Source organism: Lytechinus variegatus, chromosome 4, assembly GCF_018143015.1.
Source record: "Lytechinus variegatus isolate NC3 chromosome 4, Lvar_3.0, whole genome shotgun sequence".
Classification (NCBI taxonomy): Eukaryota; Metazoa; Echinodermata; class Echinoidea; order Temnopleuroida; family Toxopneustidae; genus Lytechinus; species Lytechinus variegatus.
Window position 1 is genome coordinate 9528779 of NC_054743.1, and position 11418 is coordinate 9540196.

The 11418-nt window shown below is 38.4% G+C and overlaps 1 protein-coding gene across 1 annotated transcript; it reads left to right on the forward strand.

The window, feature by feature from the left end:
* Positions 1–273: 273 nt before the first annotated feature.
* On the forward strand, positions 274–4494 carry LOC121413328 (zinc finger BED domain-containing protein 4-like). The gene is made up of 3 exons (XM_041606112.1): positions 274–1061; positions 1713–2521; positions 2901–4494. Exons 1-3 carry the CDS (start codon positions 720–722, stop codon positions 3571–3573), a joined length of 1824 nt encoding a protein of 607 aa, XP_041462046.1. The 5' UTR covers positions 274–719; the 3' UTR covers positions 3574–4494.
* The last annotated feature ends 6924 nt before the right edge of the window (positions 4495–11418 follow it).

The window sequence follows — 11418 nt, forward strand, 5'->3', positions numbered from 1 at the left end:
GCACCATTCATGTCCACCAACAGAGTGCACAATATAAGTTAAGAAGTGTGATAGTTCATACCAGTGGCTCGATGGCACGTGGTCATTATATGGCATACAACAGAGACAACTTGATAGAACTTAATGACAGTTATGTCAGTCATTTGCTCTTACACACCTTCTGAAATCAGTATTATAGCTGCACCTTTTTCAAAAGCATGAAACATCAATTACTGTTTAAAGTACAAGCATGAAACGTCAGTTACTGATCAAAGTACGTTGTTTGTGGTCAAGCCTCATGCTAGGCGATTTATCCCACCATGGAGATACGAGTGATTCCCTTCTGTTCTATTACAACTACAAATCATTCCATTTGAAAGTATTGAATCTGATAAAAGATGCCCAAAATACCTACAGAGATAATAGACCATAGGGCACGATCTAAATAAATATGCAAGAAACTAGTTTGGGAGCATTTTCGAATCGATGAAAATGACGAGTGCAAGGCTATCTGCATTCATTGCAGTAAATCTGTATCTTGTGGGACCTGCAAAAGAAAGTTTAATACAACAAACTTAGCAAGGCATGTGCAAGTTTGTCTTTATATACCACGACGCCGCCCACAGCCAAACGCACCATCATCCTCTTCATCGACAACTTCGTCATCGACATCTCTGTCATCGACATCAAGCCAGCCGAGGCCTAGAGGAAGGGAGCAGCAGACATCGTTGACGTCGTTTATGTCTGTCGAGTCGACATACCCCCACAACCACCCTAGACAAGTTGCAATATCTCGGAAAATAGCATTGATGATGGCCCTCGATTTTCGCCCATTTAACATCGTCGAGAACGAAGGTTTTCGAAACCTTGTGCAATACACGGACCCTCGCTATAGAATGCCTTCCAGACCAGTATTTTCTATGAATTTAGTACCTGCTATCTATTGCGAGGTGAAGATGGCACTTCAAAAAGATCTGAGGAGGACGGTTGTACCATTTAGCTTTACCACCGATATGTGGAGAGGCCAAAGCACTGAGTACATGTGTGTTACACTACATTGGTTGGTGACGAATGAAGAAAGAGTAAGTAATCTATTTTATTATTTTGTTCTATGTTCTAATATGCACCTTTTACTCTTTGATTTTCTCCCTAATATTTTGAGAGAAAAAAATAAAGAAGTTTTATTTCATCTCCTGAATGTAATTACTCCGTATTTTATTCATTATATTTTATTCATACGAGTCTATTCCAATTACAAAACCTTTCTGATTATTGTTGCAATGATGTTATCTTAACAGATTGATAATGATTTCGGTGTCAATGTTAATCTTAGAATTTCGCTTTATCAATATTAATCCCATAAACACACTCAATTACCCATTTCAAAATACGCAAAACATAAAAAACTGATTGGGTATCGTGATGGCCACCCATTATTGTTTTCATCTTCCTTAATCCGTAACTATACGGTGACTTAAAAATGGTTTAACTTTGGAGTATAATTGTTTTTTCATAATCATGAAGGACGGTATTGAATATAAGCAGTCAATTATTTCCTTACATTTTCCCAAGGTTCAATAATTCTATCGTATCAGTATGAAACTTTTAGTGCATAAAAGTTTCTCTAAATCTCCCTACAAGCCATACATGTATGTTCACTTTTTTAATGTTAAATAGGAATTGTAGAAAATTCGAGACTTATTAGAATATATTTTGTTTCATAAATTTGACAGATACCACAACTAAGAAGCGCTTTATTGGGTATCCAAGAATTTAGCCAGGCTGCAACGGCGGACAACATTCGATCACGGCTCGAGAAAGTTGTAGATGAGTGGTGCCACGATACGAGAGCGATGGGCATCATGTGCGGGGTGAGCGACAACGGGGCGAACATCAAGAAGTGTCTACGAGACGCAGCCAACAACGGGAGCATCCACGGCTCCGTTTCATGCCTCGCTCATAATCTCAACCTCGTGGTGCATGATGTAATGAAGACCCAGCGCCGTATCTTAGACGGATTGACTGTCCTCCGGAAGGTTGTTTCTAAAGTGAAGAACTCTATGCCAGTAAAGCGAAAATTTGAGGAGCTTCTCAAAATCTACTACCCCAACTCCACCCACATCAAGCTCCAAGCAGACGTTGAGACACGGTGGAATAGCTGCCTGAGGATGCTCTCTACGATTCTACCTCAGCGACTTGCAATCGAGGCCCTCATCCAGGATCGTGTCATGCAGTCCCATGGTGTGGGGCTCCCAAAATGTTACAACCACTGGACAGATATGTGCGACACGATGCAAGAATTTGTGAAGATCCTCGAGCCGTTCCACGAGGCAACACTGCTGTGCAGTAAGACAACCTCTTCACTTTCATCCTACTTTCCAACATTAAAGGGGCTTATTGTGTCTGTGGAGCGTGCTCAGGTGAGGGGGATAGGCACCACTAAAGATCAACTCTTGAAGAAACTTCAGGAAGTGATGGCGACCCACATCATGTCTGATGACAACGACCACATCTACTTGGCAGCAACTCTGCTAGACCCTCGGTAAGTTTAATTTTAAATTTTAAATCAAACTTATGTAAGTGATAAAATATAATACAAAGTCAATGCATGAGTGTAGCAATAGAAATATCAGATTGTAGTTTTATTTGAAATAGCAAGCCAATGATTAAAATTTTTGGTACTATTCCATGCCAGTAATTAAACAAAATTCTTTAAAAAAATGAAGGAACAAGTTCTTGGGCATTGCACAACACTTTTATTCGGTATAAGTCCCGCGTAAAGCAAAGTAAAGTGTGAAACTACTTTTAAATTGATATTGTTTATCTTTCTGTATTAATGTAAAATAAATTGTGTTTCTATTAATGCGACAATTTTTTCATTCTTTTATAAATTATTTTTGTTTCCCATCTTTTCATCACAGATACAAGAAGTTCATCCCCCTCCACAAACGGGAACAGGTGGAATCGGCGGTTATAGACGCTATCATCTCCATCATCGACAGAAAATATACAACGCCAATCTCGGCGGCAGACGGAGATCAGGATGAGACCGAAGAAGAAGAGTCACAGCAAACGCAAGAATACGGCGGCCCATACGACTCCGACATTGAGACGCCGCCTGAGTACACCAACGAAGATGGCGACAATAACCCTGCCACGCCCATCAACAATCAACCTCCGCCTCCTGTTCAAGACAGTCGTGCAGGGCGTGCAGCAGCCAACATGGAGGATGCATCTCTTATGGCAGGAATACTGGCATCTACGGAGCCCGATAGTGATGACGACATCGCGGAGGATAATGAATCTCTCCGCGATGTCGCATCAAGAGAACTAAAGCGCTACCTTCAAAAACCCAATATTGACATAAGAAGCAATCAGGAAGCCGTTCTACAATATTTCGGGGAAAACGGGAGAGAATTCCCAAACTTAACCCAAACTGCTCTCTCTTTCCTGGCATGCCCGATGTCAAGCGTTACGTCAGAACGCATGTTCTCATTGGCAGGAAACATTCTGACCAAGAAAAGATGCTCCCTGGACCCAGACAACCTAAACAAACTAGCAGTCATCAAGGTGAACTATCACTACATTCGTTAAAACTGATTGTTCACAGATAGAAAGATCAGACTAAGATCGAGTTTTAAGTTTATTAAATTTTCGTATTTGTTGCATTATTTTAATTGCTTTTATAATTTTTTGTGCAGTTCGGATTTCATCAGAAAAAAATCTCTCAACGCCGATAATGACACATTTGGCATGATTTACGGAAATAATGATTAATTTAAATCTAAATTGCTGTACAACAAAATAGTGATAGTCAGTCCATCAGCAGCTAAAATAGCTCAATAAATCTGATACAAATTGAAGACTTTAAAGATCAGTTATGTTTACTTTTCTGTTGAACCTAATTTATGTCGTCATGAATATGCTATTTCTGATAGGTACATTTCCACCACTTTCATTTTTGCTATTTTATTAAAATATATAATTCACAATTACAGACTTGTGAGTTAGCATATCTCCCTTCTCAAAATAGATGTTTAAATCTGTAGTCAAGCATGTTTCACATTCTCAGAGGGGAAAATTGTGAATGTTTCAGTCTTTAGTTTGGTTTAACTGTTCAAGTCACGTTACTTCCAACAATGAATATACTTTAATTTTCTTTGTTTCAGGGGGTTTTAACAGTTGAATTTCCAATTTGAATAGCCGTAATAAAAGTGAAGATAAAGATGGTTAGTTAAATGAGGAAGATATATATTTTAATGATCAGGGAATGGAAAATGATTAAGAAATGTGTTTAAAATTGAAACCCTTTTTTTCGAACTATATGGTTGGATTTCTGGTTTAAGTTCGTAAAAACTGAGCAATGTATGTTTATTATGTCCATGTTTCAGGTTTTTGTTTCCTTTTCTTACAGTTTATGTCATAACTTTTTTTCAATTACTAATCTTTAAGGGGGAGTTTCGTCACAACTAGCAACTTTTGTCTATTTCAATAGAAATGTCATTTGATGTAAAACATATATATATAGGTAAAAACTTAAAACTCAGTTTATCAGATCATAACGGTCTCATTTGTAAAAAAAAAATAAAGAAAAATAAGCTTTCATTAAAAAGAATAGTCAAGAAACAAAATCTTTGCAGATGTTTTTGATGACATGATATGGAAAATGTGAGGTGCGATTTTGAAAAGTGATTCCATTATTAAGTGTTGGGGCATGAAAACTAGTATTGCACATGAGTGAAAAAGATGCTGTGAATGGTCATTGAGATGATGAAAGGGAGAGTAACCGAGAGGGTGGAAAGCCAGAGGCAAGAGAACGAGAACTTAGTTTATTCATGATAACTTGAATGAAAGCAGAGTGGAAGAGAGGAGAAAATCAATTAGAGAAAGTTTCTGAGTGATGGTAAATTACAAATTATCTGTGAAATATTATCTTTTAATTTTCAAATATTGCAAGTCTTTCTTTCTTGTATTTTCACAGTTACTATCTTCAGTAAATATCAGTATGGACATCAAAATTTCATGTAGATATATTTGAAATTTTTAGCAAAGAGCAAAAAAAAAAATTCTGCTCCTCTTTCTCTTCTTCATCCCATCTAAAGTCATAATGGAAAATGTTGGGGCGAGCCGATGGCAGACAAGATTTTTTTTTAATTACGGGATTATGGACTTCATTGTTTATTCAAATCACCCCACCCGCTCCCGGTGCCGTCACTGCTTTGAATAAAAAAATATGGTATTTTCATTAAAAATAATATGACACTGAGGCTATTACTTCAACATTTAATCAACCCTATTTTCTTGATTAACGCTTGTTGAAAAAAAGCAATAACAAAACTAACAAGAAACAACGACTTCATACAAAAAAATAAGACCTTCCTTACATTTTCCGTCAGGCCTGATCAAATTATATAAATACCCTCAGATGAAAGTTGGCATCATTCCACGAGGTTTGCTCTCTGTTTGTTTTCTTCCATAACTCCCTCCGTCCCCTCTCCCAATCTCTTCCCTCTCACCTCCTCTCTCTCTGTGCGGATCGGATCGGGACAGTATCTGCGTTGGCGTATTTATTACATGAGTTCCGATGCTCCCCCTCCCTCTAGTGGACAGCCGGGTTTGGCATGCGATGACGTATTTACACTATTACAAGGGCGCGGCATTAATCTGGTGCTGTGAGGGCGGGGATCCATTCTAACACTGGTAGTGATACCAACGGTAACCAGCTGGGTCATGTGGGCGTAGAACGATCGTAAATCACTGCCTCGCTTGATAGTGAGGCCCAGACTCCCAAGGGATGAATACGATATGTGAGTAGTACTTGGCATGCATGGGGTCAGCTAAGGACAATCAGGTCAGTTAAGGACAATCTGGGTCTGTTTTTGTGCTTTATAAACAAATACAAAAACCGATATTTACTGCCGATATTTTCGACCGATCTCGAGCATAGGGAAATGTACGTGCCGCCGATCATCCGATCTGATCAGAGCTCTTACTTACAGGGTTACTTCGTTGTACAAATTTGAAAGTATCAGTATTAGTAAAGGCCATTGCAGTAGTAACCCTTTCAAAATATGATTCTGTTCATGTTCGACAACAATATGAAAAACTTCTCGACATGATCAGTGATGATCACCTGACGGTCTCAAGTACACATGCCGAATTCGCTTCTATTCCCCTGCGGTTTTTTGATTGGGCACCTTCTACCAACTCAAGTTCCCCCTTTAATGAGCTGGTTGATCTTAGCGTGGATGATGTTAAGGAGTACATCAGCATGTTAAGGAGTACATCAGCAATGCACCTTCCAAGACTGGAGTTGCAAATCCGTATTATAGCCGTACCTTTTTCGAAAGCATGAAACGTCAACTACTGATCAAAGTACGTTTGTGGTCAAGCCTTATGGTAGGTAATTTATCCCGCCATTCCAAAGTATTGAATATCACAAGAGATACCCAAAATACCTACAGAGATAATAGAACGCAGGGCACAATCAAAAAATATACGCAAGAAACTCAAAAGATTCTCCTCAATGGTAAGAGGGTGAAAAGACTTGATGAGATTACAAGTTTGTACAAACAAGATGTTGTGCCCCTTCAGAGGGAATTTCATAATAATTCAAAGATAAAGCAGTCCAAGTAAGAGAAAGACTAATTGTAGCGACATTCCAACTGAAACGTGGGAAAAACGTAACAGGAAAAATAATTCAAATATCGCGGGTGAATATATCAGTCCTATAAAAAAACAAATGCCCTCTGGGGAAAAATATTCCAAAGGCACCGGAACACCAACAACCAAAGGAACTGGGAAGGACAGGTTCGTTTTCGTCACCCTCATACCATCAGCAGGCATTCATAATAGTGGAGCCGACTGTTGGTTTATTGCCAGTATGCAGCCCATAGCAGTGTTTATAGATATGCATGACTTGCCTATTCCGAGATTGGAAAAATAGTGTGACTACTACGTAATTTGAAGGACCCTGCTGCCTTGCATGCACTTTTGGAAGGTGATGTAGACGAAGCACTGTCTGCTTGTCGGGAGAGGATGGGTAGCAGACGTGGTAGGCAAGAAGATGCCTCTGAATTGATCCTAATCGTCCTAGTCCCATTCCTAACTAACTTTGATAAATATTCCCCCACACTGTAATCTCCTTAAGACCAAAACATGCCAAACATGTTTCCATGTGTCAACAGTGGAGGCACCGACAAATGATGTATTGTGGGCGACCGTTGATCAGCGAAGACATCACAATTATCACCGCAATTTGCTAACTTGCACAATTCGCGCATATTCTGACTACAGACATTTGGAAATATGTGCAAAATGCAAAGGTTCACGTGTACAGTTTCATTTGCTTCACTTCCCTAAGTGCCTGTTATTCATGCAAATCGTTACAGCGCCGATGCACATACTGACAGACCTTTGGATTTAGTTGATGTAGAAGACTTCTTAGATATAGGAGAAATACTGCACCATTCATGTCCACCAACAGAGTGCACAATATAAGTTAAGAAGTGTGATAGTTCATACCGGTGGCTCGATGGCACGCGGTCATTATATGGCATACAACAGAGACAACTTGATAGAACTTAATGACAGTTATGTCAGTCATTTGCTCTTACACACCTTCCGAAACCGTGTCAATCATGATGCGTACGTCATATTTTACAGTAAAACAAACTAAGGGGCAGAACATACCCAATGTCCAAATACCCATTCATGCACCTCTCCAGCTCCGGGTGTATCTACTGGATTAATACCTCTACAGATAAAATTGTAGCGGATACATTGTTGACAGTGAGTGATGTGAACTTTTTCAATAACATCACTTTGTTCTTTGAATAGCCTGATCTGTCGAATGTTAGTGGCAGTGATTTGATTTGTATACTTGCAGAACCAAGACCAGGAATTCTCCAATTCCTACATAGAAAACCTGATGGTTTGATGTCTCATCTAATGATAGATATTTACTTGTCCATAATGGTCAACATTAGGAACAATGAGGTACTAGGCACTAAGTTTGGAATCTATCCTCTAATAATACCTTTGGTAGAACGCATGGACATCCAATAGCTTTCGAACATTTTCACTATCAAATTTTGAGGGAGTGCGTGTTTACGGCTGTCCGAGTTGCAGATATGATTTTTGTGCCTTTACCGTAATTGACGCTCCTTATTTCAGATTACTTGTACTTGACAATCAGAATTCTATTAAATGTTTGTATGGCACAGTAGGTCAGGGGGTTCATGTTAACGATTGTAGACTTGTATCCACGATGGATGAAGTCTTCCGATCAGGAATAAGACATGGTCATTGGCAACAGCAACCGATATTTCCAAGAAACAGTGATGGGACTTTCCAATTAATGCCGTAGATTGTCCAACCCAATCAGATTCAATTAGTTGTGGCGTATTGGCGTGTCTGTATGGTAAGGCAATATGTACCAATGATGATGTTGGACATGTTGACTCTAGTCCCTCTGTCTAGAATTTGCATCCCGAAAGGAAATCATCAAGACTCTTGTTACTTTCGCAGACAGGCGAAGCGATTTAGTTCAGGCAATACACGATGTCGCGGTTCGTGACAATCTAATTTGGCCGTCCTCGTTATACGCCGTTCAATGACACTATACCACTTCGTATTTACTTATTGGATAACAATGATCAACTAACCTTCCATTTCTTTAATTATGACAAGCATATTTCAATGCAGTTAAGAATAGTGCCTTACATAGAAGGATGAAGAAATTTAAATAGACCAGGTGACTAGAATAGCACACCAATAAGGAGTATGAAGGTATTAGATGCATTATACTATGAATGCATATTATTAAATGTTGTACAATGTAGGCCTCAAGGAAAACTGTGAAATACCAGTCGTTCTTGGACACATTGTTCTTTTTTTGTTTGTGGATTTACATAAAAAACACCATAGAATATATGAATAACCAAGTCATCAAAATTCAGTTCTTATCTCATTAAATTTAAACCACCATGTCATTTTGATACCAATGACCTTCCCCCGTCCATGCATAGACGCTTCTGATCTTGCGCAAAGTGGAACTACGAACAGGCCCATAATGACATCATATTTTAACCACAACAATGTACGGTCCGCCGGAGTTGAAACACCTGTGAATTTCACTCTGACGAGAACCTAGATGAAGACGTATAATTTCCAAAGTGAGAATGATAAAACATTTCAAGAAAAAAGTTCAGAGGACATGATTCATCATCATTACAGGGCAGACTGCCTGATATGATCCAGAATTGAGCAGGTGAATGGGCGGGCAGCTTAAAAAAATAAATAGTTCCAAACTCAGCAAAGGACTCTCATTCAGCCCTCAGAGAACATGTCGTGTGGTAAATACATGCTGTGTACTATTCAACCTGTCAAAGATGTATGGGGAGATGAGGAAGGAGTTAAAACCTTGGAACAAGTAGGCTTGTGTCAAAACAGAAAAATCAAAGAATAAGAATAAAGTTTTAGAAAAATCAGACAAATAATGAGAAAGTTATGAGCATTTGAATCTTGCAATCATTAATGCCATGGAGATCCTCCCATTGGCAATGCGACAAGGATGTGTGATGTCACATGTGAACAACTTTCCCTTTGATGACTATAAAATACGCAAAAAATGTCTCTTTTTGCTTTTTCTTATAGAGATACAAACTCTTCATACGTGATGTATTTTTTAAAAATATGTATTACTTGCACTCCTATAGAAATAACACATGATCTACTGTTAGATGTGATAAAAGAGGCATTTTAAATGAAATATATACTAAAGTAATGGGGAGAGTTGTTCACAAGTGACATCACACATCTTTGTCGCATTGTCAATGTGAGGATCTCCATAGTATTAGTGATCGTAATATTCAAATGCTCATAACTTTCTCATTATTTGTCCAATTTTTTTCAAACTTTTGTCAATCTGTTTCTTTGATTTTTCTGTTTTTACACAAGCTATCTTGTTCCAAATGTTTCTCCTTTCTCCTTTAACAACATGAATAATAATATAGACGAAGCAAATGACAGAGTAATAAAGGAAGGTAATTTGATTAGTGTAGGTTCACCAGGGAATGTTATTGCAACATTAGTGCAATAATGTTTGGATGTAAGGATATCCAAACATTGGCTGTGTGTGCAATGGATATACTGGAGATGTGGAGTTTAAAAAAATTGAAAACAATACACTGGAGACATTGGCCTGTATTTACGGTCTAAAATTTCAATCAGGGTATCTGTGGTTTAAAGTGTGCTAAGAACGGCATAACATTCAAAGAAAAATCTTTTGAATTGAAAGATATAGATTGTGGAGATTCCAAGTTATAGTGAGAATGGTATGATGCTCAAAAGAAAAAATTTCAGATTGAAAGAAAAAACAGATTGTGGAAATGCTAGAGTTTTAAACGAGGATAGCATGTTTCCAAGGAAAACTTTGAAAGATATTGACGTTTTGGAGAAATAAATGTGAAGAAAATTGAAAATGGTTTGAAAAGAAGACTTTTGATAGAGGAAATGGATGCCCCACCAAAGTTCCTGCACTATGAATGTGAACAAATGCCACAATCAGGAAGCTCACAACACTGGCTTATTATTAACTGCTAGTCTGTATCGTTCATACTTGCTGATTGCGAATATCTTTCATCCCACCTGTTCAAATTACAGCTGGAATACAGTATCAAGTATCAATACTTATTAATTTGACATTTTCATTTCTTTGGCAGTAAATTCTATTCCAGTCATTTTTAAAGGTTATAAATGACAATATATATATTAATAAATACATACAAAGAATTATTTTTGGCACATATTCAATTCAAACATTTATGTCACCATTCCAGTAGCTATGAGGCATTGTAGGATTGATGATCAAGGTGATATTCTTTCAGGAATGACCGGTGTCTTGGTTTAATTGGTTGAGCTGACCTTCCTGTTCCATGGTGAGATGAACCAGTGTCCAGACTACTGGTAGATCTATCTTGGTTTAGCTGGTGAAGATGACCTTCCAATTCTAAGGTGAGATGAACCAGTGTCCAGACTACTGGTAGATCTATCTTGGTATAGCTGGTGAAGATGACCTTCCAATTCTAAGGTGAGAAGAACCAGTGTTCAGACTACTGGTAGATCTATCTTGGTTTAGCTGGTGAAGATGACCTTCCAATTCTAAGGTGAGATGAACCAGTGTCCAGACTACTGGTAGATCTATCTTGGTTTAGCTGGTGAAGATGACCTTCCAATTCTAAGGTGAGAAGAACCAGTGTCCAGACTACTGGTAGATCTATCTTGGTTTAGCTGGTGAAGATGACCTTCCAATTCTAAGGTGAGAAGAACCAGTGTCCAGACTACTGGTAGATCTATCTTGGTTTAGCTGGTGAAGATGACCTTCCAATTCTAAGGTGACATGAACCAGTGTCCAGACTACTGGTAGATCTATCTTGG